The 26702-nt window shown below is 40.9% G+C and overlaps 2 protein-coding genes across 9 annotated transcripts in view; both read right to left on the reverse strand.

The window, feature by feature from the left end:
* Positions 1-26702, reverse strand: part of RABGAP1L (RAB GTPase activating protein 1 like) — a 301913-nt gene that overhangs the window by 194856 nt on the left and 80355 nt on the right. For all 8 annotated transcript variants that reach the window (XM_053243766.1, XM_053243767.1, XM_053243764.1 and 5 more), the window contains one exon: positions 24013-24163. In XM_053243766.1, the coding sequence (XP_053099741.1) occupies positions 24013-24163 (151 nt within the window). The remainder of the gene's footprint in view (positions 1-24012; positions 24164-26702) is intronic.
* GPR52 (G protein-coupled receptor 52) lies at positions 25-4861 on the reverse strand. The gene is made up of 2 exons (XM_053243778.1): positions 4829-4861; positions 25-2890 (listed from the first exon to the last, which is right to left on the reverse strand). Exon 2 carries the CDS (start codon positions 2582-2584, stop codon positions 1490-1492), a length of 1095 nt encoding a protein of 364 aa, XP_053099753.1. The 5' UTR covers positions 2585-2890; positions 4829-4861; the 3' UTR covers positions 25-1489.

Here is a 26702-nt window from a genome sequence, read left to right on the forward strand (position 1 = left end):
TATATTTTACTGATCGCTATAAGCAGAATCCAGTCCAAGCTCAATTCTGAAGTCTCACTTATTTTAATAGGAAATATTTAAAGCATGTACTTAATTCATCAACTGAAGTCAGCAGGATTTTTAAAAGCTAAACTTTGGCTGCAAGTGTTTATTGAGCCCTCACAAATGTATTATGGAAGCCCAGATAAAAGTTCCCTTCAAAAACCCTTCATCTGTGTACCCTCAAAAGCAATATAAAGTACTGAAGTTCTTACACGGCTCAAATATTAGGATCTTTTAGACTTAATATTTGTCTAATATACATTTAACATTTTCAAAATATATCTTTATAAAATCTACTTTAAAATTTTATTTACCCCAGGTTTAAAACAACCACCAGTGACTTAACCATATGTAGGAAAACCATTAGGCACAAAATACAAATTGTACATATAAAATTATATAGTATACACATGCAAAATTCATGTAATACATTAATAACTACAATAAAGAAAATGGAGCCTACTTTTTAAAATACACATCTTGAAAATTTTGAACAGCTAAACCACATTGCTATTGGATGGTATCGCATGTGTTACTTATAAAGCAAATGCATTAGCACAAATAGTTGTCACGTGTGCTACTTTAGGAGGCACTAGAAAAGACTAAATATGTTCCACTCAAGAAGTATAACCCCCCAAAGCCTGCCCCTCCACCCTGAGTACAATCTCTTTAAGATTTAATTTGGCAGTTGATTAGGAGTCACACACTGTGGATTGTGCCCAATGCTGACTCAAGAAGAGCAAAATCCAGCCTTTCCCCACCTTGAGTTGTGTGTGTGGGGGGGGGGAGTGGGAGATGGGATGGACACAGAGAGGGGTTGGATCAGGCCCCAAACAAAGATCATGTCTGGACAATGGGGACTCAGGATTTTAAAACAACAGTAGATAAATAATTAATACATATGACACTAGAAAAATAAAATATGTTCAAGTTATTTTGCTGCAAAGACATTGGTTTCTTTTAATTTCAAGATTACAGCCATTTATAGATGTTTTTGTATAGAATACAAAAACTACAAAACTGAAGCTGCCTTATATCAAAACATTTATTTTGTATCTGCTATGGACATAATTGATATGCTGCCTTAAACAAGATATATCTTAATACAACAGAGTACTGCATATTCATCCACATATATAATATGTGACAATTTAACTATTAATGTAGATAAAATTATTCTTCAAGTCTGAACTGACTAGTCCACACTATGGAAGGTTTCCCTCACATTTACCAGTGACTCACTCATGTACCACAATTTCAAGAATAATCTCTTGACCATTTCAGTGCTCTTCAAGAATCCATCCTTAAAAACAACCTATCTTCTTAAGTCAGCTTTCAACCCATAATGAATTTTATAGTGATTAAGTTAAATTTTGTAGCAATATTTCAAAGTATGAAATGCTACCTAGCCCCTACAGTAGATTGTAATTGCCTCTCCCAGATCTCCTTAGATAGAGCAGGAATTAGCCCGTTTTCTAGGTACCGGGTCCTGAACAATGCTGTCTTTTTTACGTATACAAGATGAACATATTGTCTCTGACAGTCTCCAAAGTCCCAGCCTGAAAACACTGTTTGAGAGGCTATATATAACACAGTTACAAAAACTATTGCTTATAGCAAGCCATGTTGTTAAAAAGGAGAGAGCTGGTTTGTCCAGCACCCTAGAGCTCTCTAACATAAAGTATATTATGTAGGGGAGCCAGAGAACATAAAACACACTAGTTATACGAAATAAGACCATAGCATAGCGGCGGTCTGGGCTATGCCCACTTTCTGTAGCAGCATCCACTTCATGACTAGGAAAACGAGCTCTCCTATCATTTATCTCTTTGGTATGCTGCCGGCAGATTTTGAATATGTGAAAGTATGTAAAACAGATTACGAAGGCAGCTGGAGCATATAGTAAGCAAACAATAAAGCCAGTAAAATAGGCATTAGTAAGCCAAGAGGTTGCACACCATTCAAAAATGTCTCCATGATAACCTGGCTTTCCCCAGCCAAAAAAGGCAGGCAAGAAGATCAGGCAGGAGTAAAGCCAAATCAAAATGATGCAGATTCTCAATCGGCAAGGTGTGACCAACTGGTTGTAGGAGAGTGGTTTCGTGATAGCAAGGTAGCGATCCACGCTAATGAAAGCAAGGCAAGCCATAGAAACACTTTTTAGTACAGAGATGACATATCCAAAAACTTGACAAGTCAGGGACTCAAGGACACCTGTAGAGTAGTGAAGCAATGACAGCGTAGGAACCAAGCAGCTAATCCCAACAAAAAGATCAGCATAAGCCATAGTCTGAATAAAATAGCTGGTAGTGTAATGATGTAATAGTGGAGCACAGTGAAAGACAAAAATTACTGTTAAGTTGCCAGCAATAATTAAAAAAGTTAGTAAGACAATAATTATAGTCTCCAGGATGCAGATGTCAATGGCGTTGTAGTATCCAAATCCAAATGGGCAGGAGTGATGTTCAGATACATTCACAGTGCTACTGCTCATATTCAGAGTCTTCCATTCAATCAACGTAGACTGGTTCATGGTTTGCATTACATAATAATGTGATCAGAATTCCACTGACAAAGTGACCTGCCAGTCATTGTTTAGTTTTGTTCCTATCTCTGTGTTTCTCCATGTAGATTGTATAATTGCTTCTGAAGGGTTAGCATTTCAGCAAGAAGGCGGCAGCAAAAAAGGCCACTGCTCTGCTTCTTCCTTTGCTCACTCCTTTCTTAGCAAACACACAAGGCACTTCTACACAATTAACGTTGCACAAACTGTACTTTTAAAAGAAAAAAATAGAGAATAGAGGATAAAAACCCAAGGTTGTAATAAAATCTCTGGATCCACATTTTCCTAAAAAAATTAAAAAGGAAGAAGTTATGACACGGGGCAATGTTCAATACAATGTTTTCTAAAACAGAAATTGTTGGAATGAAAAAGTGACTAGAGAGTCCAAAATAATGTTGGAACAAAGAAAGAAAGAATACTGGGTTTTGGCTCTCTTCAAGCAGTAATGCCATCTGCACTCTCTTAATCCAGTCTGCTTTAGAATAGTAAGGATGCCATTCTGGACATATTATAAACAAGCTTCATTAGTATTCGCTATAAGTAAAGAAATGTATTGGAACAGCAATTGATGTGTGAAGAGCTGGGTCATCCCTTCTATTCATAGGTATCCTCACCATTTAGTTAGCAAGACGGAATATAATAAAGCAAAGTCACAAATAGTCACAGTGTTGACATTTAAATCAATAGCCAATCCAGTTTGAAAGATACAGTGTCCGTTATAATAAAATGTTAGCAGGAAAATCCAAGGTTCTCCACAAACAGAACTGTCTTGCATTTAATTTCAGGAACAGGAAAATGAAAATCATTGTCTTTAGAAATAATGCCACAGCTGCTACAGTAGATGATAAATACAGAGATGTTCATAGTTCTTTCCACATCATTTCTCACCTCTATAGCGATGTCCACATTTTATTCATATGCCCCAGCACAATGAGATCATAAAGTCCCATCTAAATTATTCTGAGAAGCTAATGAAAAGCCAATTTAACAGGAAAGCTGTTGTTGTATACCACTATTCCATTAGTCTTCAGGCTTCATTTCCTCTGTCGCTGTGTACACGTTTTCCTTTAGACAATTGCAATAAACACCTGCTTCAAAAAACTATTTGGTCAGCCAAATATCACCTCCATTAGAGCTGCAGTTATGAGACCTCCATGGGTTAAAAAAGCTCTTTCAATGCTCACTAATAAGCAGCTGACTACTGTAGAGATCTCATTCAGTATATGCAGCAGTCTTGCTTTTTAACCCACCCACGATCCACACCCAAATCAGATGCATCTTTAAACATTTAAAGATGCAGGAGGAAATAAATCACTCCATCTTTTTTTAAAAAATCCAAGGTTAATTCATTTTTAGGTTAGCATTTAGATGAAGGAGGGGTTGTTTGTTTTTTAAAGTGCTGGAATCTCACTGGTGTTTTTTATAGTTCTTGCTGGTCCTTCTGAAGGAATTCCTTACAAGAAAAAAATCTGGTCCTGCTGCAGAAATGGGATAGAAAGCATCCTTTTCTAAGTTTCATGTCTCAAGTTCATCACCATGCTGTGCTGAAGGTCCTTATGCTTTTTATAATATCCACAGAACATTTTCCATTTTTCATTTATCTGCAAGCTGTTCGATGTATTAAAAAATGCTGTTTAATTTAAATTCTCTTGTCAGAGCAATAAGGCAGTCTCTCTCCTATACATTTGCTTTGTCAGATGTGTGGTATACACACAAATCCCATTTGCTGTGATCAATTCCAAGGATGCTCCTGCTTTTTCTCACATGCTCTCTCATGATATTACAGCTTGCACCTAAGCCTGCCCCTCCTCTTCATCCTTCGCTGATGCAGAAGAGCTCACCATCAGAAAGGTGACTCGGTCCTTCAGCCCCAATCAAAAGCACAGCCAATGGCTACTGCAGCTGAAACTGTCACTAGGTAACAGTTGCCAGGCACAATGCCAGCTTATAGCCTTCCACAGCAAGCAGTGAATAAGAATGACAAACCAAGACAATGAAAATGACCAGCCCCAATTAATACATTCAGGATTTTAAGAATTGAATGTTTTTGAAGAACTACAGTCTTCCAATTAACAAACCATGAAAATATTCATAGGGATACTTTTAAATGCTCCAACACCAAAACTACTTTACCAGCAAAACTACAACCAGCAGCAGCAAACACAAAGTCAGCAGTAATCTAATCCCCGCAGGAAAGAAATACCTATTAATAATTAAACTCACAAATAAATGAAAAGCCTTCATGAAGTCCAATGACTGTTTGGCATTTCAGAAGTTAAGACTGTTCCATTGTGATTAGTAAAAACTGAAACACTTCCTGTAATCCCTTTATAGTTCAAGTTACTCACGTGACCAAAACAGAGGCATACAAATAAAGGCTAATGTTAAAAATCACATAAATCACATAAAAATCACTAACAATCTCACAAAAAAACCTCTACAAGGCTCAAACTCCCTGATTAATTCATCTCCTGTGGTCAACCAATCAATCTTTATATATAAATAATACATTGTACAGTACTCTACAATGTCTTACTGGAGCTTTTATATTAATTCCACATTAATAAAGTCACTGAATCAGGAAGGAAGTTCTGATTGGAGTGGCTGGGTCTCCAACATTTTAATCAATGACTTAGATAAAGGGGTGGAGAAAATCCTCATTAAATGTAGATGACACAAAGAGTGATAGCTAACGCCTTCTGTTATGTCGTATTTGGAAACCTAGTCTGAAATTAACAAAATGAAATTCAGAGATGCAATATTCTTAGGCAAAAAAAAAAAAAGCACAGGTAAAGAATGGGCATACATGTCTTGGCAATAGCACATGTGAAATGGATGTTCGGATTGCCATCATGCAGCAGCAAAAAAAGCTAACGTGATTTAAAAGCTGTATTAATAGAATAATTTCCAAATCAGACAAATGAGTCTTTGCCCTCTTCTATGTAACATCCCTTCAGGTATACAAAGAGTGCTATCAAATTCCCCCTCAGTCTGCATGACCTCAGAGTTTCCCCCTCAGTCTCTTCTACAGGCTAAACATACTCAGTTCCTTCAACCTTTCCCCACAGGGTTTGTTTTCCAAGCCCTAATCGGCTTCACTAAAGTAAAGTGTGCCATCAAGTCAATTTCGACTCCTGGCGACCACAGCGCCCTGTGGTTGTCTTTGGTAGAATACAGGAGGGGTTTACCATTGCCTCCGCCCGTGCTGTATGAGATGCCTTTCAGCATCTTCCTATATTGCTGCTGCCCGATATAGTAACAGCAGGGATTCAAACCGGCAACCTTTACTGGAATTTTAATTTTAATTTGTATTTTTGGAAGTGAGTGCTCCAAGCATTGGTGAAGCATCTTTTCTCACCAGGGACTGGACTTCAAGCGCAAACATATATGGCGAACCATGATGCTGGCAGCTTTCTCCATGATATGTTTAGTTTAGTTTAGTTTAGTTTAGTATTTACTTACGGTCTTTGACCAAATGATACAACACATTTACATTTACAAAAAAGAGAAAACAAAACATACTTTCAGAAAATTTGAAACATTAAATAAAAACCAGTTAATCACTTAAAATGGAGTACATGTGCATACTGTAGCTTCCCAGAAGCCTCAGAGACTCTATTCCTTTGAGGGCCGTAATCTTGAGGCCACATAACAAAACTTGGCTACTGCAGCAGAAGTAGATATATCCTTGTCATCTAATAAGTACGTTACCACCAGGTCATCGTCTTTTCCATTCAGATCTTTTAATAATGGACCAATTAATTGATGCCTTATGTCCTGATATATAGGGCATTTCAATAAAATGTGGGCCATAGTTTCAACCGCCTGATCGCAAGGACATTTCCTTTCTTCATAGGGTAATTTTGCGTATTTCCCATACAGTAAAACCGATGGGAAAACGTTGAACCTAGCCCTCGAGGAGGCCCATCTAAATTTACTTAAGGTGGTTGTAAATAAGTATGCTGCTGGAGTAAGATCCACCTTAGCATAGATTGATTTGTAAAAAAGCAGTAAGCTGGCCTTCTCAGTTTGTAAATCTATGTCTATCAATCTCTGTTTCACGGGCTGTGTTTTCGCCGGCCCCCAGCAGTAGGGCAGGAGATAGTCCATTTTGACTAAGTTTGTCTGTTATCTTCCTACTCCAGGATGATTGTGGCTCAACCGATAAGAATTTAGGAATTAGTCCTGTCGGGTAAAGATGGAGTTTAATCCAGTAAAATATTCTTATTAGCCATGCCCTGGATTCCAATTTGAGTAGGCCCGCCTCCCAGCGGACTGCCACATTGGGCACACAATTAGGTATGCCAAATAGCATTCTCAAAAAACCCGTTTGGATTTTTTCAAGTTCGTTAAAGTTAGAATATGACCCCAATTGTGTCCCATAAAGAAGCTGAGGGACTACTTTGGCCGTGTAAAGTTTAATGGCAGCTGGAATGTAATGTCCCCCGAGACCAAAAAAAATCTCAGTATAGCTGTAGTACTGCATTTGGCCTTATCTACAACAGATCTCATATGGGCAGTTTTATGGCCACTGAACTGAAGAACTACCCCTAGGTATTTAAATTGCTTTACCTGGTCTATTCTATGGCCATCGATTGACCAGTTGAAGCTACAATTTTTTGTACTAAAACGGAGAATCTTAGTTTTGGTGTAATTTATTACGAGCTGCACTTCTTTACAGTAATCAGCCAGTACTCCCAGAGCTTTCTTTAAACCTATTCTGGTTTGGGACAGGATCACCGCATCATCGGCGTACATAAGAATCGATAGATATTTATCAGCCAGTTTGGGGGCATGTGTATCCGTACTTTGTAGCTGCTGGATTAAGCCATTCACATAGAAATTAAATAAAAAAGGGGCTAATATGCAGCCCTGTCTGACTCCCTTTTTTGTGGGTATTTTCTTTGAGAGATGACCCATGTAATCAAGGCGTACACAGAGAGTTGAGTTTTCATGAAGTCTGTGGATTAATAACAACAGCCTCCTATCAATTGATGTTTGAAACAGTTTTGCCCAAAGAATGCCTCTTGAAATAGAGTCAAATGCCATCTGAAAAATCAATGAAAGCAGCATAAAGTGGGGTTTTCCTTATATGCACATATTTTTTGATTAAATATTGCAACACAATGCAGTGGGTCCAACACCGACCTACCTGGTCTAAACCCTGCTTGTTCCTGTTCTAATATGCCCTCCTGGTCCATCCATTACAAAGTTTAACACAGATGTTATGCGTAGAGTTTACTAATTACGCTAAGCAGACTTATTGGTCTATAGTTCATAGGGTCATCCCATACTCCTTTTTTGTGGATTGGGATGACAACCGCAAGCCCCCAATCTTTAGGAATATGGGCTGTACGGTCTATGTATGTAAACAAAGCTGCCAAAATTGGGGCCCACCACTCTATATTAGATAACAAAAAATCTGGGGAAATGAAATCATTACCCGGTGATTTCCCTCTCTTTTACTGTGTAATTAGACATTTAACTTCATGAGTTGTGACTGAGGGCCAATGTGACAAAGAAGTCAAAGAGATATCCAATGGCAGGGAAGGTATTGGTTCACTATACAATGCCGCAAAATGGTTCTCCCATTGATCAGCCGAAATGGGAATATGTCTATAGGGGTAAGCATGTGGCGTGGTTAACCGCCAAAAGCCAATCAAGTTGTCGTTTTTGACAGCATTTATAACTGCTGCCCAGTGCTCTTTCATGGCTGCTTCCTGTTTAAATCTTAAGAGGGATTTGTATTCTCTTTTACACTGTGCCATTTCTTGCTCTAGGTATCGTGAAAAATTTTGTTTGAGGCAGTTTGAAAGTTGAGCTAAGGCTCTTTTAGCAAGAATGCACTCCTGGTCAAACAATTTCTTGTTATTTTTAGCCTGACTGTCCACTCTCCTCATACTCTGTTTCGCCAATAAGGGCTTAAGATGGAAAATTAAAGATTCATAGTTAGAAATCATCCCTGTATGGTTTACTAGTGAATAGCCTGCAGATTTACCTGGGGAGCATTCCACAGTTCCCAGATGTCCCATAAAAAAAATCACGTATCCTCATCCCTGATTCTGAATTGCACCAGTCGTTAATTGCCTGAGCAGAATGTTGTGTCCATTTAATCTTCTGCCACCCTAAGCCTGTGTTGGTTTTATAGTACTCATTTGAATTACATAATGCCTTTTTTGAATCTAAACCAGACGAATTGCAGACCAAAATGAGAGGGAAATGATCACTTTCAGGTCTCGGTACGATCTTAAATTCTATTAATTCTATTAAATTCTCATGATATGTATTTTCCTGCTGGGGACAGTAGGCTCTGTAGCTGCAGTACAGGCCCTGGTGGGAAGTCACAATCCACTGGAGTCTGGAGCACCTGCAACAGTCACCTTTCCCAAATACCAAGGAAAGCTTCTAGGAAGCTTTAATACTACTAGCACATTTAGAGCCCATGGAGTGCAAATGCCATCTGGAAGACATCACAGTGGGACTTACAGAAAGAGATGCTGCAGCCTCTGATTGTGACTGGGTTATTTATTCTATTGCAGGTCAGGATATTCAAGGGTCAGGCACCTAAGTGCTAAAGGGGATGTGAGATGCATCATATTTGCAATTCCACTGCTAGCCAGCAATTTGTTTTATTCTACATGGGCAGAATCCAAAGAGTTCCTCAGGGACTTCAGCTTTGATACAGGATTCTTTCAACACTTCCTTCAGACTCCATCCACTCATATCCTCCAAAATGTCTCACCTCAAAGGACCCTTCAGAGGTGAATCCAACCTCTGAATCCATAAGGGATGGAGTCAGCTATGGACTAGGGATGTGCATGGAATTGGTTTTGCTGGTTCGGCTCGAATCTGGACCAGATTCAGACTTGGCCAAATCAAGTCCAGTCTGCTTTGGCCATCCGAGGGTATACTTATAAAGGAGAATCCGGCTAAGATTCAATCAGGAACTCCCCTGTCAAAATTCAATCCCGCTTTACCGATAAAGTGGGGTTCCCTAATGTAAGGGGGGCGAGTGAAAGCCAGTTGCTGGGTGTGTGGCAGCCCATGCCAGGTGTGGGGCAGCCCAGCCAGATTCCTCTTTACAAGTATACTTCCCGAGCTGGTTCTTCGAACCGGTGGGGCGGTCCAGTTTGAACTCAGACCAGCAGCCCTCTTTGGGGGCTGGGCCAGTTCAAACTTGAACCACCTGAATTGGGCCGGCTCGATATTGAGCCAGGCTCAAAGCGAGCCAGCTCACACATCCCTACTATGGACAGACACGCTACTTAAAATAGTTTTCTGATGCCTATGATCTGTACAAATATATACTGTAAGTTGATACAAATTCTAACTCGATAGTACTATTCATTAGTCAACAATACTGTCAAACTGAATATTGGGCACAGTCTCTAGAAAGGCAGAATGCTACCCTGGGAGACATGAACAGCAGACTGAAAGGAGCATAACAAAGCTCTCACTGCCCAAGAAGCCAGCAGCCAATCTGGCCAGGCCCGCAAAAGGATAACATTCACTCATACGGCAAGAGTAAGTGTCAGGGATGTGTGCTAGTTTCACTTCACCCTGAAATGATCACTAAAATGTATCAATTCCATTCAGAACCATTCAAGTTATATTAACAAAATGAGCAAATAGTGAGATTACAAAAGAAAGTGTCTAATCATTTAGAAATCTATCACCAGATAGTAACAAACCCTAGGCCCCATAGGATATCTCCTTGCACTAAAGATAGTAGCAGCAAACCATAGGTGGCTTGACAATGATTATAGAGCAGCAAAAGAAAGATCTGACACAGAAAATCAGGGTGTCCCAAGCAAAAGGCACTTCAAAAGCAACTATCTTTCAAGAACAGATAATCTTATCATGAACAAAAGAGAAACAGTGCAGAATACATTTGTACAAAAGCTGCTTACACTTTCCCCTTGTACCCCTGTTGCTTTTTTTCTTTTCTTTAATACATGACTGGCCTTCCAGTAGGGCAAATGCACATTGTGATCAGTTAGAACATGTAGTGATCAGCCACCTCTCCACTAAAGAATTAACTGGAAGTGAATCCTGTCCTGACTGACAGGCTGGTGAACTCCAGGGCTCAGCCAATCAGCATAACAGGTGGGTGAGACCTAGAGAGCCATTGGGAGGAAGGAGAGTTTCTTTGTTAGAAGAAGCAGCTGGGCTGGAGGTGCAGAGAAGAACAGCACATGTGGTCAGGGAGAATGGCTGCTGGGGGGTGACTGCAGTTCTTGGAAGATACAACTGCAGGGGCTTGAATTCTCATCCAGGATTGCGTGAGTTCAAGACAAAGGAATGTCAGAAGTTATGACATCTATACTTTCTCCCTGGGCTGGCATTAGCAATCAACAAGAATAAAAAGCTATTGAGGGACTGGATTTACTCTAGTTGGGATTTAGAGAGGATACAGATTCTCAGATTCTCTCCCTGGTTTATTGAACAGGAACATTTTACAATTGGGTTGCTATCTATGCCATTCTCTATTACATCAAGAGACACCTTTGCTTAGCTGTGCTTCCTGGTGATGTCAGCAGTGATCTTGGCTGGACGTTGATCTTGGATGGTCTTAGAAAGGTACCAATAGATCAAACATGTATATGCAGTTTAAATGTAGTGGAAGATAGATTTCATTATGTTCTATCTTGTCCCTTATTTGCTGAGCCCAGGGATACATTTTTATATTTTGACTAAACAAAATTAATCTGTATATGCCAGCTGATATGCTTTCTTTTGAGAGATTATAATCCATGTATAATTTATAAATTAGTTTTATATGCTACGACAGCAAGAAAAACAACACTCTAGAAGAGGTGGCAATAAACTGACATGGTGATACAGAGCTTTAACAATGAATAAGGACATATAGCTAAAGATTTGATACACACTGTTCAACCTGTTACTGGTACATTTCTTATAGTTGAAATGATCTGTGTGGATGTGTTCATTTCTAAATCTCAACTTGAAATTTTTATCTACTTTGTCGTGGCCTTTGACCAGAACAACGAAGTGATTGGATAGTGGTGACCCCACTGCATAGAAAAGGGATCAGCAACCACTGACAAAGCTGCCACACAAAATTATTGTGAGTGGCATGCCATAGAATACTACTGCTGCTTGGGTTCAGCAGCCTGTGGCATTCCCTTGATGCCTCTCCTCTGCACACAAGCTCCTGCACCTTCATTCAAGTTTCTCTGGGGCCCTTCAGGCAACCAGGAGAAAGAGTGCAGGTGGATTGAGAAAAATCCACATTGTTGTCCAGAAGAGCCAGGACAAGCGGGGGAAGGGTGCCTCCCCATCAGCCACTATGACATGACATCACTGTGCCACGCAAGGGGGGTGAGCAGCAAGACAGGCCACTTTGGCCAAGAGGCACCAGCAGCGGGGGCACTGGCCATGGTACAGGTTGCCCCAGTAGATACGTGGCAGGAAGGAACAGGAGCCTGGGGCACCAGAATCCGATGGACACCTACCACAATGATGGGGGAATGCTATTGATTGAGCGGACAAGTGAGCAGGGAGGCAGTATGTGCTGCGCAAACCAAAACAGAATCGTCTTCCAAAATGTCTTCTAAAACCATGAAAGATAACGTTGTTTGTGTAGGATATCAGTGGATATCAACTCTTCACAAAACAAACTGAGGTGAAAGCCTCTCAATAAATTTAAAGTCTAGTAAATTTGTCCATCAGTGCAATATTCCACAGATTTATGTACCATTGCTCTATGGAGGGCAATACTGGATCTTTCTAGTGATATGCAATTTCCATTCTGACCATCACTACACTATAGGTCAAGAAGTCTTTATAATGAAGTGCTTCGTCTTCTGACTGCATTACCAATAAAGCTAGTTGGGGACCTAGCTGTAAGTCAGGGAAGAGAGCTGGTCTTGTGGAAGCTAGTATGACTTGTCCCCTTAGCTAAGCAGGGTCTGCCCTGGTTGCATATGAATGGGAAAATTGATGTGTGAGCACTGTAAGATATTCCCCTTAGGGTACTGAGCCACTCTGGAAAGAGCAGATGGTTCCAAGTTCCCTCCCTGGCATCTCCAAGGTAGGACAAGATTAAAAAAATATATATATAGGACAAGATTTTTTTATTGAACCAACAAACTACCAAAGCATACAGTACGTTGCCAAAGCACAATTATATACACAGTGGTTGTTTGCACATCATATATCTACAAAGATTTACACAAAAGGATTTGGAAACCCACAGGGTTATAAAGTATATGCAGGCAGTACTGTAACTCAGGGATGGGGGATTACAAGGCACATCAGGTAATCGGGGGGGGGGTTATGTCCAACGTCCATTTCCATAATTTGTCCCATTGCTATTTAGAAGAGATACACTTGTCTTTTTGCACATAACCATACAAACTTTTCCAGAAGAGAGTTACTGTCTCATCCATGTGAACCTCTTGGTCACGTCTTCCCTCCCTATTCCTATGCAGGAGCATTGCATTAATGACATACAGGTTTACAAACCTGATGACGAGAAGGGGAACGTTCCAATTCCCTAGTGTGAGGGCACCAGTTCAGTCCCGTTTCCTTGAAGGTTTCTTTCTGGGACCTCGAAAAGAGGTTCTATCACTCAAACCCGAAGTTAGTTCTTCCCAAGTCTGTTTTTCCAAATCAGGCCATTCTAACTTGCTTACTCCCTGCCACACTCTTTTGGCTACCACACACTCTTTTAAGAAATGTTAATGGGTTTCCCTGAATGTTTTGCCTAGCTAACTAGCTTTCTGTTTGCGGGTGATTTTAGGACAATCTTGCTCATCCTCTGGGAGCCATGGCTTAGCCGCATTAAGCGGTTGTACTTGGTGGTATTAACGCCACCTCGTTTCCCACAAATGGAAAGGGACTTTTTTCTCCTTAAAGAGAGCGATAGGGTGATCAGGCTGCAACAAGTACTGTGAAGTGCAGTGTTTGTAGCGTTTACGTTCTAAATCAGGTTTTTAAAAAACCCACTTCTAGAACCTCTCCATAAATTGTTTTCCTTAGCTGCTTAACTGAGGAAGATCCTTTAAATAGATCCGGTTCAACCTTCCATTTTTTAAGTGTGAATAACAAATCTCTCAAGTAGTCTGTGTGTTCTCTTTTTAATACTTGTGTGATATTACCGTTGAAAGATCCTTTCCCCCACCATGCTATGCCCCATGCTGACTTTCGCCAACACTGAGCAAAAAGTGAGACACAGGGTTTTTGCTGGAGGTTGGACATATTATGGACATTCACGAAAATCCAGTTTCCAAAATTGTAGGACATGAATTCAGTTACAAAATAGGGTTGCAGGAGAGGTAGGGCTAAGCCTCCCCGCTCAACCTCCTTAAATACTACCGCACGGGCCAAAGGGAAGGACGCTGTGTGCCATATTAGATGGAAGATCTGGCTTTCAATTCTCCGAAGGAGATCGAGCAGAGGAAGGTAGACTACCGCCAGGTTATGCACCAGGGGTATCAAGTAAGTCTGGATGTAAATCTCTTTCTGGTACATGGCAAGGCTCCATTTTTTCCACATGGTGATTTTAAGCATTACTTTTTCTTCCCAATCTGTCCAATCCCCCCCCCCCCGACTTTTTCCTTAATCCCATATTCAATCCACAAAATGTTTACTGTATCTACCCACTTCAGTTTGGACTCTGGGGCCCCTTCACTTTTACATTCAGAGATGGGTAGGCACGAGAGTTGCTGGCGTCTGGGGTCCATTTTAACAAATACACTTTTGTCAGCATTTAATTCTGAGCCCGAAATCTTGCCATATTCCCAGAAGAGGTCTAGTATTACAGAAATTTCATTTTCATTCGATAGCAGTAATGTAACATCGGCATGAGCTACAAATTTTACCCTAAACTCAGAATGCAGTTCTGAGTGGACAGGTGGTTCGGCTATCCCATCACTCTCCCTCCTCCTGTAAATGTGCTGTCCAGAATCATCTGGCAGATACCAGAATTAGATAGCAAAAACACATATAGTGTATGACTATCTTTTGGGGCTGCTTCCTAAATTGCGCAGAAAACACCAGTGTAATTGGGATACTTTGGCATTTGCATTTTTTAAGAGCAGGTAGAAATAACTGGCTGCCTAACAAAGTTGAGGTAACTAAAGTGCCATAGGCAAAGTGATCAAGGGCAATGTCATTTGTTTTCCACATTTAACTTCTGCTTCCAAGCTATGTGACTAATTCTTATTCAGTAGTTTGCAAAATAGTATTTAAGACCTAAAACGGTCGATTAATTTTTTAATACTGTCCTTTTTGCATACCAAACAGAACAGAAGTCTCTAATAGCTATCTTAAGGTTTCACATTCTAGAACACAAAACTGCATTGGTATTCTCTAAGATGTGCCAAATGCCATCTCTAAGGCCCATAAATAATATGCATTAAAAAGTGAATGTGCAGCAATATACTGAATTCATCCAATACAGAGACAGACTAATATATTAACAACTATTCATGAATTCAGGCACCTCACCTATTGGCTGCCATGCCCACCCACCCACCCCCACAACACACACACACACACACGCACGAGTGATCATTTGCAATCAGACATGGTAGTGTGGTTTTACTGTGGGAGGTATAATGGATATATGCAACTCACTTATAGCGTCAGGCAAAAAAAAAATGCTCCCAATCTTTTTGCTTCTGTTTTTGTTCTGCTTAAGAATGTATTTTTAATTCTCACAACTCATTCTTATGTATTTCTCTGGACCCTTGAAAGAATGATACTTTAGCCATTTTGGGGTGATCCTCAAAAATACTGTGTGAATAACACAATGCATTCCTATGACTCTTAAGACATTCAGTGCATTCCTAGGCATTTGGAAGGAACAAATGCATTCCAATAGCTTTTTTTTTTGGTGTCAACTGTTTTAGTACATCCTGTATCCTCAACAGTAACAGAAAATAGGCAAAACAAAGCATAGAGGCTCTGTATGTTCTAGTAAGCCTTTTCAGATTAAATTTTAGGTACCATTAACCAGCTGAATACACACAATAGAGGGCAAGAAGCTACAAACATCACCTTTGTTGTATTTTTCATGTTTCACAGTAAAAAAAAACAGAAACAGTTTAAAGGGCACCCCCCCGCAAAATATTGTAAAATATCTGAAAATATTTTAACCCACCACATCAAGTAACATGATGTAATGCGTGAAATGCAAACTCGTTATTGAGAAAGCATTTAATTGTGTTACATTCACCTGCCTCCTTCAGAAAACTTAACAAAACCAGCTGAAATTCAGATAGTAAAGATTATCCTTCTTAAAAAACCTTTCATAACTACATTTAATACATTTCTAGGTCATCCTTCAATTTAACCAAATACCCAGTAGGGATGTGCAAATAGGTTCAACATCAAACGTGTTCGGTTCGACGGTTCGAGGTCGAACCAACCATCCCCGTTCAGTCTAACCCCAGACCAAACACCCCCTGACTATTCGGGTGTGCGTGGACCTTCTTTAAAAAATTACCTTACCCCCTTCAGGGGAGTCGGAGGTGGCAGGGCGGAGGGGTTCCCACGGAGGTTCCCCCACCAGCCTCCCTTGTAGCCCAAACCGGCCCATTCGGGCCTTCCTCCTCCGGCACAGTGGCCATTTTGGAGGCCGCCGCAGCTGCACAATTGGCCTCTGTGTGGCCTGGGTCATGCAGAGGCCAATTGTAGGTGCAGCAGCCTCCAAAATGGCCACCGTGCAGGAGGGGGAAAGCCCAAACGGGCTGAAGAGCTGGCCAAATGGGCCAGTTTGGTCTGCAAGGGAGGCTGGCGGGGGGGAGGGGGAACGTCCGCGGACACCCCCCGCTGCCTCCAATGACTCCCCTGAAGGATGTACGGTAAAAAAAAAATTAAAGGTCCATGAACCCCCACAGACCGAACTGAACGGGGGGGGGGGTCGCAGGGGTGCTGGAGCAAAGTGGCCCAGTCTGGGTCGAATCCGGTCCGGACTCAAACCAAACTGGGCCAGCCAGTTCCGTGCACACCCCTAATGCCCAGGGCAGTTCACAAGAAGTTAATATTATTAGCACAGTAAAAAACTAAGAAGAATGATAAAAAGCTAACAGCAGCAGCAAAAAAAAAAATTTCAGATGAATACCAATAGCCACATGGAAAGTGTGGGTAAGTAACATCTTTGCCTTGCAACAGAAGAATATCAAATTCAGCACTAGGCAAGCGGAGAGCATTCTACATGCAGAGTGCCACAACTGAAAAAGGTCCACTCTCTCTAGTTAGCACCAATCTCAACTGAGTGGAATTTGGACAAGGACCACTCACTACCTTTGTGTTCGGGCAGGCTCAGAGCAGAAGGTTGCCAGTTCGAATCCCCACTGGTACTATATCAAGCAGCAGCAATATAGGAAGATGCTCAAAAGCATCATCTCATACTGTGCAAGAGGAGGCAATGGTAACGCCCGCCCCCCGTCCCTGTATTCTACCAAAAGAAAACCACAGGCTCTGTGGGCACCAGGAGTAAAAATCAACTTGAGGGCACACTTTTCCTTTACTTTACATGCCTGTTTGTAATGAGAAACAATACACATCTGATATACAAATCTTGCCATCAGCTTTACTCAGATACTTTCCAGTGAGATCCATGTATAAGTAACCAGAATGCTGTATATTTATTACATATTCTCTTTCTCTCTCCCCCTCCCTCTCCAAGAAGTTTTCCTATTTAAAGAAGGGACAAGAAAAAACATTCACATCACTATATTTGATTGTTATGGCAACTAATTTGCTAAAAGAAAAAGTAACTAGCAAAGTCGTTATGGCAACCAGAATTGTCAAAAAGTAGAAAAATAAAATATAGTCTCCGCCAACTTGAAATATAACATCTATGACTCAACTTTCAAAAGATCTGCCAATACTTATCTTTTACAAATGCCCTCTGGAGAGAATTACTGTATGCTTTATATAAGCCTTCAATGCAACAGAAAATAGATGTTTAACAGAACATATGACTATCAAAGCACTAAAGAAAATAGATTGATTTTTGGCATTTAAATTATCTCAGATTCCCAAAAGGAAGATTCATTACATAACAGGATTCATTCTAGGGTTTATTATATACTCATGAACTCAAATTCAAAAAAAGCAGATGCATCAGATCTCTAATTCAAACTCCTGAAGTTGCTCATGAGACTTCACAACTGTGGGCATTACATGCGCTATCAGTTTTTTGTTTTTAACAGTTGGGTAAAATTAACAGCAGAAAACAGCAAGCAGAACTAAGAATTGTCTTAAAATTAAGACAAGTCAAATCAAAAAAGCAAACATGGTCAAATAAGTAATAAACTGTTTAAACAGAAAACAGAGCCGTAACGCCCAAGTTCATCCATTACATAAAACAGAGGGCTCCATACATTATAATAACCTAAAATTGAATTTAATTCAATCCAACCCCATATCTCGCTTCTCAACATTTCTTATCCTAGTCTTGTTAGCCAGAAAACAAAACTTTGCCATGTTACAAGATACTACATCCCAATGGTCTGTTAAAAGCCATTCCAAATAGAACTGCTCAGAACTGGGGTATGCTGTTAAAAAAAAAAAAGGACGTATATATTTCTCCCGCAAAGTTCGATAAAACAGACAATTCAAGGTAACATGGGCCATTGACTCAACTTCCCCAGAACCACAAGGGCAGACACGCTCCTTGTAGAGGATCTTACAATATATCTCCCCTCCAGTTAAGTAAAGTAGACATTCACGCCTCAGTTTCCCCGGCACACACAACAGTAAAGTGTGTGGTGGGAGGGGCGCTGGTCTGATTGGACCGCAGCTCCTTCCTATCAGCACAGAGAATAAGCTTTTATCTCACTCTTCCTCCAAGCAGCTCAGGGCAATGTACAGACCAATTTTACCTTTTCAGCAGTTTTGTGAGGTAGATTAGGATGAGAGCTGGCAACAGTCCATGGACTGGAATCTGAACACTCAGTGTCAGATGAGTATCTTCATCAACACTCTCTCCACTACATCATCCTAGCTCTTTTCATTTACTCCCTTTTCTTGTTTGCTTTTTAGAGTAGAACTACATAACACAGGAAACAAAAGGGCCATCACCAAAAGTTGCATCCACAAATTGAGTTCTTGTAACACCACCATAATCAGAACAACATGTTTTGATTTTCCCAACTGCACATTGCTGGCTGCCACTGGAAGGGATGGGGAAAGAGAGCATTAATGAAGGCTCTACACCAGAGAGTCACGATGCTAAACAGTGATAGGAAGAACAGCAGAAAGTGAGAAGAAATAGCAATATCTACATTTAAAAGATGTAACTATTGCTCAAGTGCTGCTCTATGCCTTCAAGCATTTGGGATTCCATGTGAACAGTGCACAGAGGAGAACCTTCTAGGACTCCCATGATGCTCCCATCTCGCAGGAGCACTCAATCTTACCCCTTGTGTAGGAACTTCTCTCTAAAATCACGTGCTGAGGAAAAGCTGAACATCTTCCCACTCAGATTATTTCCTGATTTTCATAAAGCGCAAGCTAGCCTACTTTGTGCTCAATGCACATACTGTAGTACACTTCCTGTGTGTACCCTGCATTTGAAGGACTCCCAGGTTCACTTTTAAAATAAAAGATGTACAGATCATTCACACAAACACAGGTACACCTGCACAAGTACAACAAAATGTCTGAATAGGGCTTTTATTGTGTGCATTTCTGGGCCAGAGACACATCACTACTTAAAGTCATTTTCATCATGGATTTTACTGAATTCATGCCTCAGTGTCCTTATTTCAAGCCTAAGTTCTATCCTTCAATCTCAGCTTGACACAGGTGCTCAATACAGCCATTCACAAGACAGACACACATATGTGGCAATGACAACAAACCAGTTAACTCTCCGTGGCTGCTTCCCTCACCACCACAGCTCACTTTTTGTATTTACTTGAATCCAAGACTAGGTTTTTTCCAAGTTTTTACATATTAGAAATTAGAAGACTCTCTTAAATTCAGAGTCCTGTACCTTTCAAGTAACTGCAGGTATAACCTGTATTGAACCTCTACTTTTTAAGGGGGTCGTTTTAAATTCAGAGTTGTCTTTGATTTAGGTAAATACAGTACAGTACTCCTTCTTTCCCTTTTGTAGTGTTAGTTGTACAAGCACTAAGGCCACTAGGTGGCACTGTAAGAGGAAATTTTAAGATTACGAGCCGAAACTAGAAACAGTTAGTTTCAACTCAACAGTGAAGCAACAGATAAAAGAAAGGTTTGGAACAGGAAGGAGGCTGGCCTACAGAGAACTACAAGGTGCCCCAAGGAAAGTCCTGAAGTACCCCTGGGGGTACACAAACCACTGTCTGAAAGTCACGGATGTTTAAAAAAAATTCTTCTCACTTTCAATCTATACTGGACACTCACTAATTAAATGTCCTAAACAATCCTTTGAAAAACAGCAAGATAGCCAAGAAGAACTCTACTTTAAGTTAGTTCTAAATGAAGCAGTGCTACACAAGAAGTGGAATTCTTCAAACAATTCTCAGTTAGATCCTGCTCTTAAAGAAAGAAAGAAAAACTCAAACCCACAGAGTCTTTAATGGTGCAGCATACACCCAGTTCAGACAAACATGATCATGAATAAGCCATGAAGTCATGCACTTCTTCCTCCATGCTCTGTGTGTGTGTGTGTGTGTGTGTGTGTGTGTGTGTGTGTGTGTGGCATAATCATAGTTTTGTCATGATGTTCAAATTGGCAAATTATGGTTTGGAGAAACTACTGCCCAAACAAGAATTGGGATCTACGTTACTTCTGGAACTCAAAATTTAATGATGATGTACTCCCTTGCTCGCGTAGATAAGTAACTAAAAGAAGGCCAGATGAGGACAAATAAGATAATCAAACTCTATGATATGTCCACATGGGTTTTCCAAGCCAGTCACAGTTTGTTTTTAGCAGTACAACGGTAAATGGAGACGAGATTGAGAGAGCAAAAAGGGAGGAGGAGGGAAAAGAAGGGAAAGGGGGCAAGGAAAAGATGGGAAAGAATTGGGGGAGTGATTTTTTTAGTAGAGAGAGTAAAAAGGGAGGGAATGCAATTTGGAGCTCCAGTTTAGGCATCATGATGGCACAGGCCTAACACTGCCCTTTTCATACTCTCTCTCTGGCCCTTAATTGTCCATCACCAAGGAATGAATTTTCCAATCCTTAATCTCCCTATCTTGTTCACCCAGCTCTTCATGTCCTTGTCCTGTGTGAACATTCTTCTGAGCCAAACTGATCTTTCATGTTATTCAAATGAGCTGATGAATGTGTCCTCTGCTGAGGAAATGGTGTTACCAATATTCTACAACACCCTACAACTCAGTACAACAGTTTCTCAGATTATCACCTGCCAGAGGCTTCATCAACACCACAAGATTTCTAAATATGTTATATGAATTCACATTTAATGCATATTGTTACATAGTTTACATCAGAGACCCCCAAACTGTAAGCTATTTCTTTAAGTCCAGCTATCTCTAACCACAGACTCTTGCTTCCTTTTGTTCTTAAAGGTAACTTTGGGCACAAATTTACCATACCACAAGCTACAGTGGCACTGTAGGTGCCACATGTTGGGGCATGTGGCACTCAACCATGCATGCAGAAATATAACAAATGAATATATATCCAAAGCCATCCTTCAAGCAGGAAACCTAATAATGTAGCAAACCCTATGGACATAAATTTGTGCTCCAACCCCACCTTAATTCTCCTCAAAATTCTAGACTGACTGACATGTCATACCAAGGATCAATTCAGACATCACTTTTCCTTGAGAGTCTCCAAACACATGCTCGCCTCTGTCAGTTTCAGGACATCTGTGCTACAGTCAATATTTATGTTGGCCACGCTGCAAGCAAAATAGTTTTCCGGAGTACAGGTGGCTCTCATCCGCATTCCCAGCACTCACAGTTTCGCGTATCTACCATCAGGCAATGGTGGCCAGAAATGACTTCCAGTGTAATGTTTGGCCATGAAATATTTGATTTCATTTTGCTGAACGGATCTGTTTTGTGGCTCTTGCATTTTTTTAAAAAAAAAATCTCCGCAATTGTTTGGAAAAAAAAATCCACTGAATTTGGGGTTGGGCATTGCTGGACAGCTAGAGAAACTATGGTACAATACTTTATCTTATTTCTGCCTCCTCCCCACTCTAAGGCTTTTTTGACTTCCAGGAACCTAACTTCAATCTTCATAGGGTTAAGGTTTCATTATCCGCTGTTGTAGGCAAGAACAGAACCCCCATGGATAATGAGGGCCTCCTTTATATGATTTTACTACGATGGCATTTCTGAAGTTCATAGTCTTCCCTGCCACCAGAAAAAGCCAAGAGCTGCAGAATGTCCAGCTGGTTGGGTTTAAAAACTATCCTGCCTTCTAAGAAGACCACCGCCCGCTACTATCTGGCTCTGGTTGCCAGGTAGCACACTTCAGTGGTGCAGTATTCTCCTCCAAAGTCACTACAAAAGAGCAGCAGTCTCAACAGCCATAGCAGTAGAAGAAACATCCAAGGCCAAGGGAATGGATATTTTACATCATCATCTCCCCAGAGCATCATCAGACAGCACTGCCTTTAATGAAATCCTATTATGTTTACTGCATACTAATTTTCTGAATGTCAATTGCTTTGGAGCCCTGCTGTTGGCCAGCAAGTCAGAATATACATTTTTCAAATAAAGTTAATCCATGGTACCACACTGACAGGAAGAGCAGTCACCCCTCGCTCCCCAAGGTTCGTACTGCATTAAAAGTACACTAATAAAAAACATGGAAAGATGTCAGAAGACAGTCTCAGAAATATAATACATGAATGAGGCAATGTGCCTTTGCCTTTAGGTCTTTTATTAACTTATATGAACAGCCTAACAATAGAGTGACAAGCTGTGCATCCACTATTACAAGAAAATTTCTGTGACAAGTTCACATGGATAATACCTGCCGGAGTATAAAACAAACTTAATCAGAATGCTAATATTCATGTGCTTTTGTACCCATCCCTGGTGTAATTTCAGCATATGAAATATTAAAATAAATTTTGCATTTCATCTCTGAAGTATATAGCAAGCACGAATAATTTATCCAATGATGACAATTTACTATTCTAGTTTCAAAGCACTTTGGACAACTGGCAATTTAAATTATAAAGCTGCAGCATTTATTCTGTATTTTATCATCTCAAGACTACTATAATTGGGATACCAAAGCCTAAACACAGAATGAGAAAAGAAGACTAACGCCATATAAATCAAAGACAATTTGTGAACATACTACACACAGATTTCAAACACTGCATGATATTTCTCCAAGAGGGGCTTTGAGGCTTCTAGGAGAAGCGGGGCGAGAAAATGTCGTTTTAGAACAACATTCAAAATGATGGTAAAAATCCTAGGTGAGCATATCAGACTCAATACTCCCCCCGTTTTCCAGACTGGGTTTAAAACTCTTCAAGTTTTAGAAAATGAACAAGCCAATTATTAATCAGGCCCTCCACCAATTTAATTTCAAGGGACTTCTCTGCTCCATCATTTCAACACAATTAATGTTTGTCTGCGATTATTCATCTTAGTTTCAATCCCAATTCACTTCAACTGGTTTTCATCATAGGTCTAGGGCAGGGGTTCTCAACCTTGGGTCCCCAGATGTGTTTGGACTACAACTCCCACAATCCCCAGCCACAACAGCCTTCAGCTAAGGATGATGGGAGTTGTAGTCCAACCACATCTGGGAACCCAAGGTTGAGAACCCCTGGTCTAGGGGAACATATCTCTCTCTAGTAGAACAAAGAGCAGTTGGTGGTGGTAGGGAAGTTAGATCAAAAAAGCCATGGAGGAAAGGGTTACCTGTGCCCTCCCTAGTATCATGACTCCAGTCTAATCCAACCACACACATCCTATAGCAGCTTTTAAGAAAAAGGGTTCCCAGAGAATACATGTCCATGTATGGATGTATTGCTTGGCAGCAAGAGGCTGGATTTCTGCTGGATGCACATTTTTACTGCTGAGCTCCACACTTGAGTGGATTCTTGGATATGGGTCCCATGTTGCAGGCTGGGGTCGCAGATCCTGATGCACAATATTAAAAACTCAAAGGAAAAAAGGAGGGAACAATTTGGTGCACAGACTATTGCCAATAAAGCTGCAAACAAGAAATTGTTTAAGAAAACCACAAAATGCATAAAATCCAGTTTTATGCCACAGACAACTTCATCTAACATTCTGTACAGTTGCTATTTTGCACTATCAAGCATTCGGGACAATTCAGTTTATAACTGAAGCAAATCAGTGGACAGCTACAACAAGCAAAACACTCACAATTTCAATTTGTTGGCAAAGCTAATAATTTTATTTCACAGATAAACAAAATTGCTGCCTACAATATACATGTATCTTAGTAGAGAAAGCTAAAAGAAACTGACCTTTGTTATAAGTATTCTGTATTTTTCCAACATTGCCTGGTTATCATGGCATCCTGCTAGCAGCTGCCAAACCTCAGCTCTTAATGCCTCTGGAATACCACTCTTCACCAATGAAGACAATCCTTTTGGCCGTACACCAAGGTTACTATGCCTAGCGAAAAGATAAGAGAGTTGTTCCTTACTTCAGCACTACAAACCTAAAAAAACCCTGCACAGGAAGAACTAATGAAGAACTAAAGAACACTTTAGTTTTTACAATTCTTAGTTTTAGTTTTTTAAAATAACATTTGAAATTTTAAAATCTATAATTCTGATCGTGGTTTTAGCTTGAATTTTTAACTTGTTTAGCTTAATTTGGTTAATGTTATTAGTCTGATTTTGCATTGTAACTATTTTATAAATGTGAGCCGCCTCGAGCAGTAGTGTACTGGAGGAGTGAGGTATGTATATAGAAAGAAAGAAAGAAAGAAAGAAAGAAAGAAAGAAAGAAAGAAAGAAAGAAAGAAAGAAAGAAAGAAAGAAAGAAAGAAAGGATTGTCACCCTGTAACAGACCTTGTAAAATAGGAAGATTAGATTTGCCATTAATTTCCCTTCTGTCATAATAGTGAAAAGGCAGTAAAGGTAAAGTGTGCAGTCAAGTTGATTTCAACTCCTGTGGTTTTCTTTTGGTAGAATACAGGAGAGGTTTACCATGCCTCCTCCCATGAAGTATGAGATGGTGCCTTTCAGCATCTTCCTATATTGCTGCTGCCCAATATAGTACCAGAGGGGATTTGAACCGGCAACCTTCTGCTTGTTAGTCAAGCATTTCCCCCCGCTGTGCCACTCAGTTGGGAAGAGTTAATTCCTATGTCAGAAGGCAAGACTTGGTTTTTTGATATCAGGAGGTGAGGGGTGGCCCCACCCTTAGTCCAGAACCCCTAAAAACTATTAATGCGTCCTTTAAAAGTATCCTTTGAGTCAGAGATCATAGCACTGAGAAACAGTTACCAAGGGTAAGCAAGATCCCCTGGTGCCCTGAAATAACTAAGCAGCTTGCAGAACATGCAAAAGAACAACTCCAGGAGAGCCCACAGGCATCAGTAAATAAACTGGAGTAACTAAGTAATATGTTATGCCATGGTGCTATCATTAATATTACTACCCACCTATGTACATGGGTTCATGCAAAGCAAGAATCTAAATATCAAGAGTGAGGAAGCTAAACTGATCGCCCCAGGAGGATGTTTCACAATCTTTGTGACCCAGCTGAAAACATCTTGGATCACCATCCACAGTACTTCAGGCGATAGAAAGAGACTTGGGACAGAGATTATGCTCTTAAAATTCAGGTAGGTACATATGGGAGAAGCTGGCCTTTAGAGAGAACCTTGTAATAAAGCTCCCACATTTCCCCCCACCTGCAAACCTTTGAATTTGCCTGCTTGGGATGGGGGGGTGGGTATCCTTCATGGTGAGGGGATCAATTCCTCTTATTTGTTTTCGCACCATACATAATTGGCTAGTAGGAGCTTCTGCAGTGCTTGAAATGCTGATAACATGCCTGGAAATCCTTTGCTGATGATTGCTATCTCCTTTACACTAGAATTAGGGGTGTGCATGGTCCGGTGCCCCCCCGGTCTGGCACGGGGGGGACTGTTACTTTAAGCAGGGGGTGGTAGTACTTCCCCCCCTCCCTTCCCCCTCCGGCGCTGGTCTTTTGAAAAATCTTCTTGGGGCGGCAGAGTTCCTCCCTGCCGCCACTGCCCCCGTCGTTGTTTGTAAAGGCTTAAAAGAGACGAGTGCTAGTGGGGCGCATGCGCCCTCCTCGGCGCGCGTGCTCGTCTCTGACGCTGCCCCTCGCATGCCTCATACGTCATGGTGCACGCGCGGCAGCGTCAGAGACGAGCGCATGCGCGGAGGAGGGCGCATGCACGCCGCTAGCGCTCGTCTCTTTTAAGCCTTTACAAACAGCGACGGGGGCAGTGGCAGCAGGGAGGAACTCTGCCGCCCCAAGAAGATTTTTCAAAAGACCAGCGCCGGAGGGGGAAGAGCGGCGGGGGGGTAAGTACTCCCCCCCACCGCTTAAAGTAACAGTCCGCCGCCCATCTGGACCGGTCTGGCAGTCTTTTCTATCGTGCCCGGACCGAACAGTGCACACTCCTAACTAGAATGTGCCAGGAAGTGATCCTATGACAAACTTGTTCAACTCCCTCAAGTCCAGGATGGGGCAGATGATGATGATGATGACGATGATGATGATGATGATGATGATTAATAATAACAACTGCTAAACACTGTCCGTATATTCAGTAGCGATATAGCAATGGAGTTTGGACTAGACAAGTGTGTTGCATTAATAATGAACAGAGGAAAAATAAGAAAAACAGAAGGAATAGAATTGCCCAATGGAAACAACATCAAGAACCTGGAAGAGAAAGAACATTACTAATACTTGGGCATTCTCCAGGCTGATAACATTGCACACACTGAAGTTAAAAGAAAAATTGGAAGTGAATTCATCAGGAGAGTTAGAAAAATCCTCAAGTCCAAACTCAATGGCAGGAACACCATACAAGCCATAAACACCTGGGCTATACCTGTTATCAGATACACTGCAGGAATACTGGACCCAGGCAGAGCTAGAGACGCTAGATCGTAAGACCAGGAAAATAATGACCATCAATCATGCTCTGCACCCCCGCAGTAA

Source organism: Hemicordylus capensis, chromosome 4 (assembly GCF_027244095.1).
Source record: "Hemicordylus capensis ecotype Gifberg chromosome 4, rHemCap1.1.pri, whole genome shotgun sequence".
In the NCBI taxonomy this organism is placed as follows: domain Eukaryota; kingdom Metazoa; phylum Chordata; class Lepidosauria; order Squamata; family Cordylidae; genus Hemicordylus; species Hemicordylus capensis.

What these genes read in the sequence shown, in the direction of transcription:
- GPR52 (XM_053243778.1), bottom strand. Translation starts at nt 2,584, where the DNA reads ATGCAAACCATGAACCAGTCTACGTTGATTGAATGGAAGACTCTGAAT.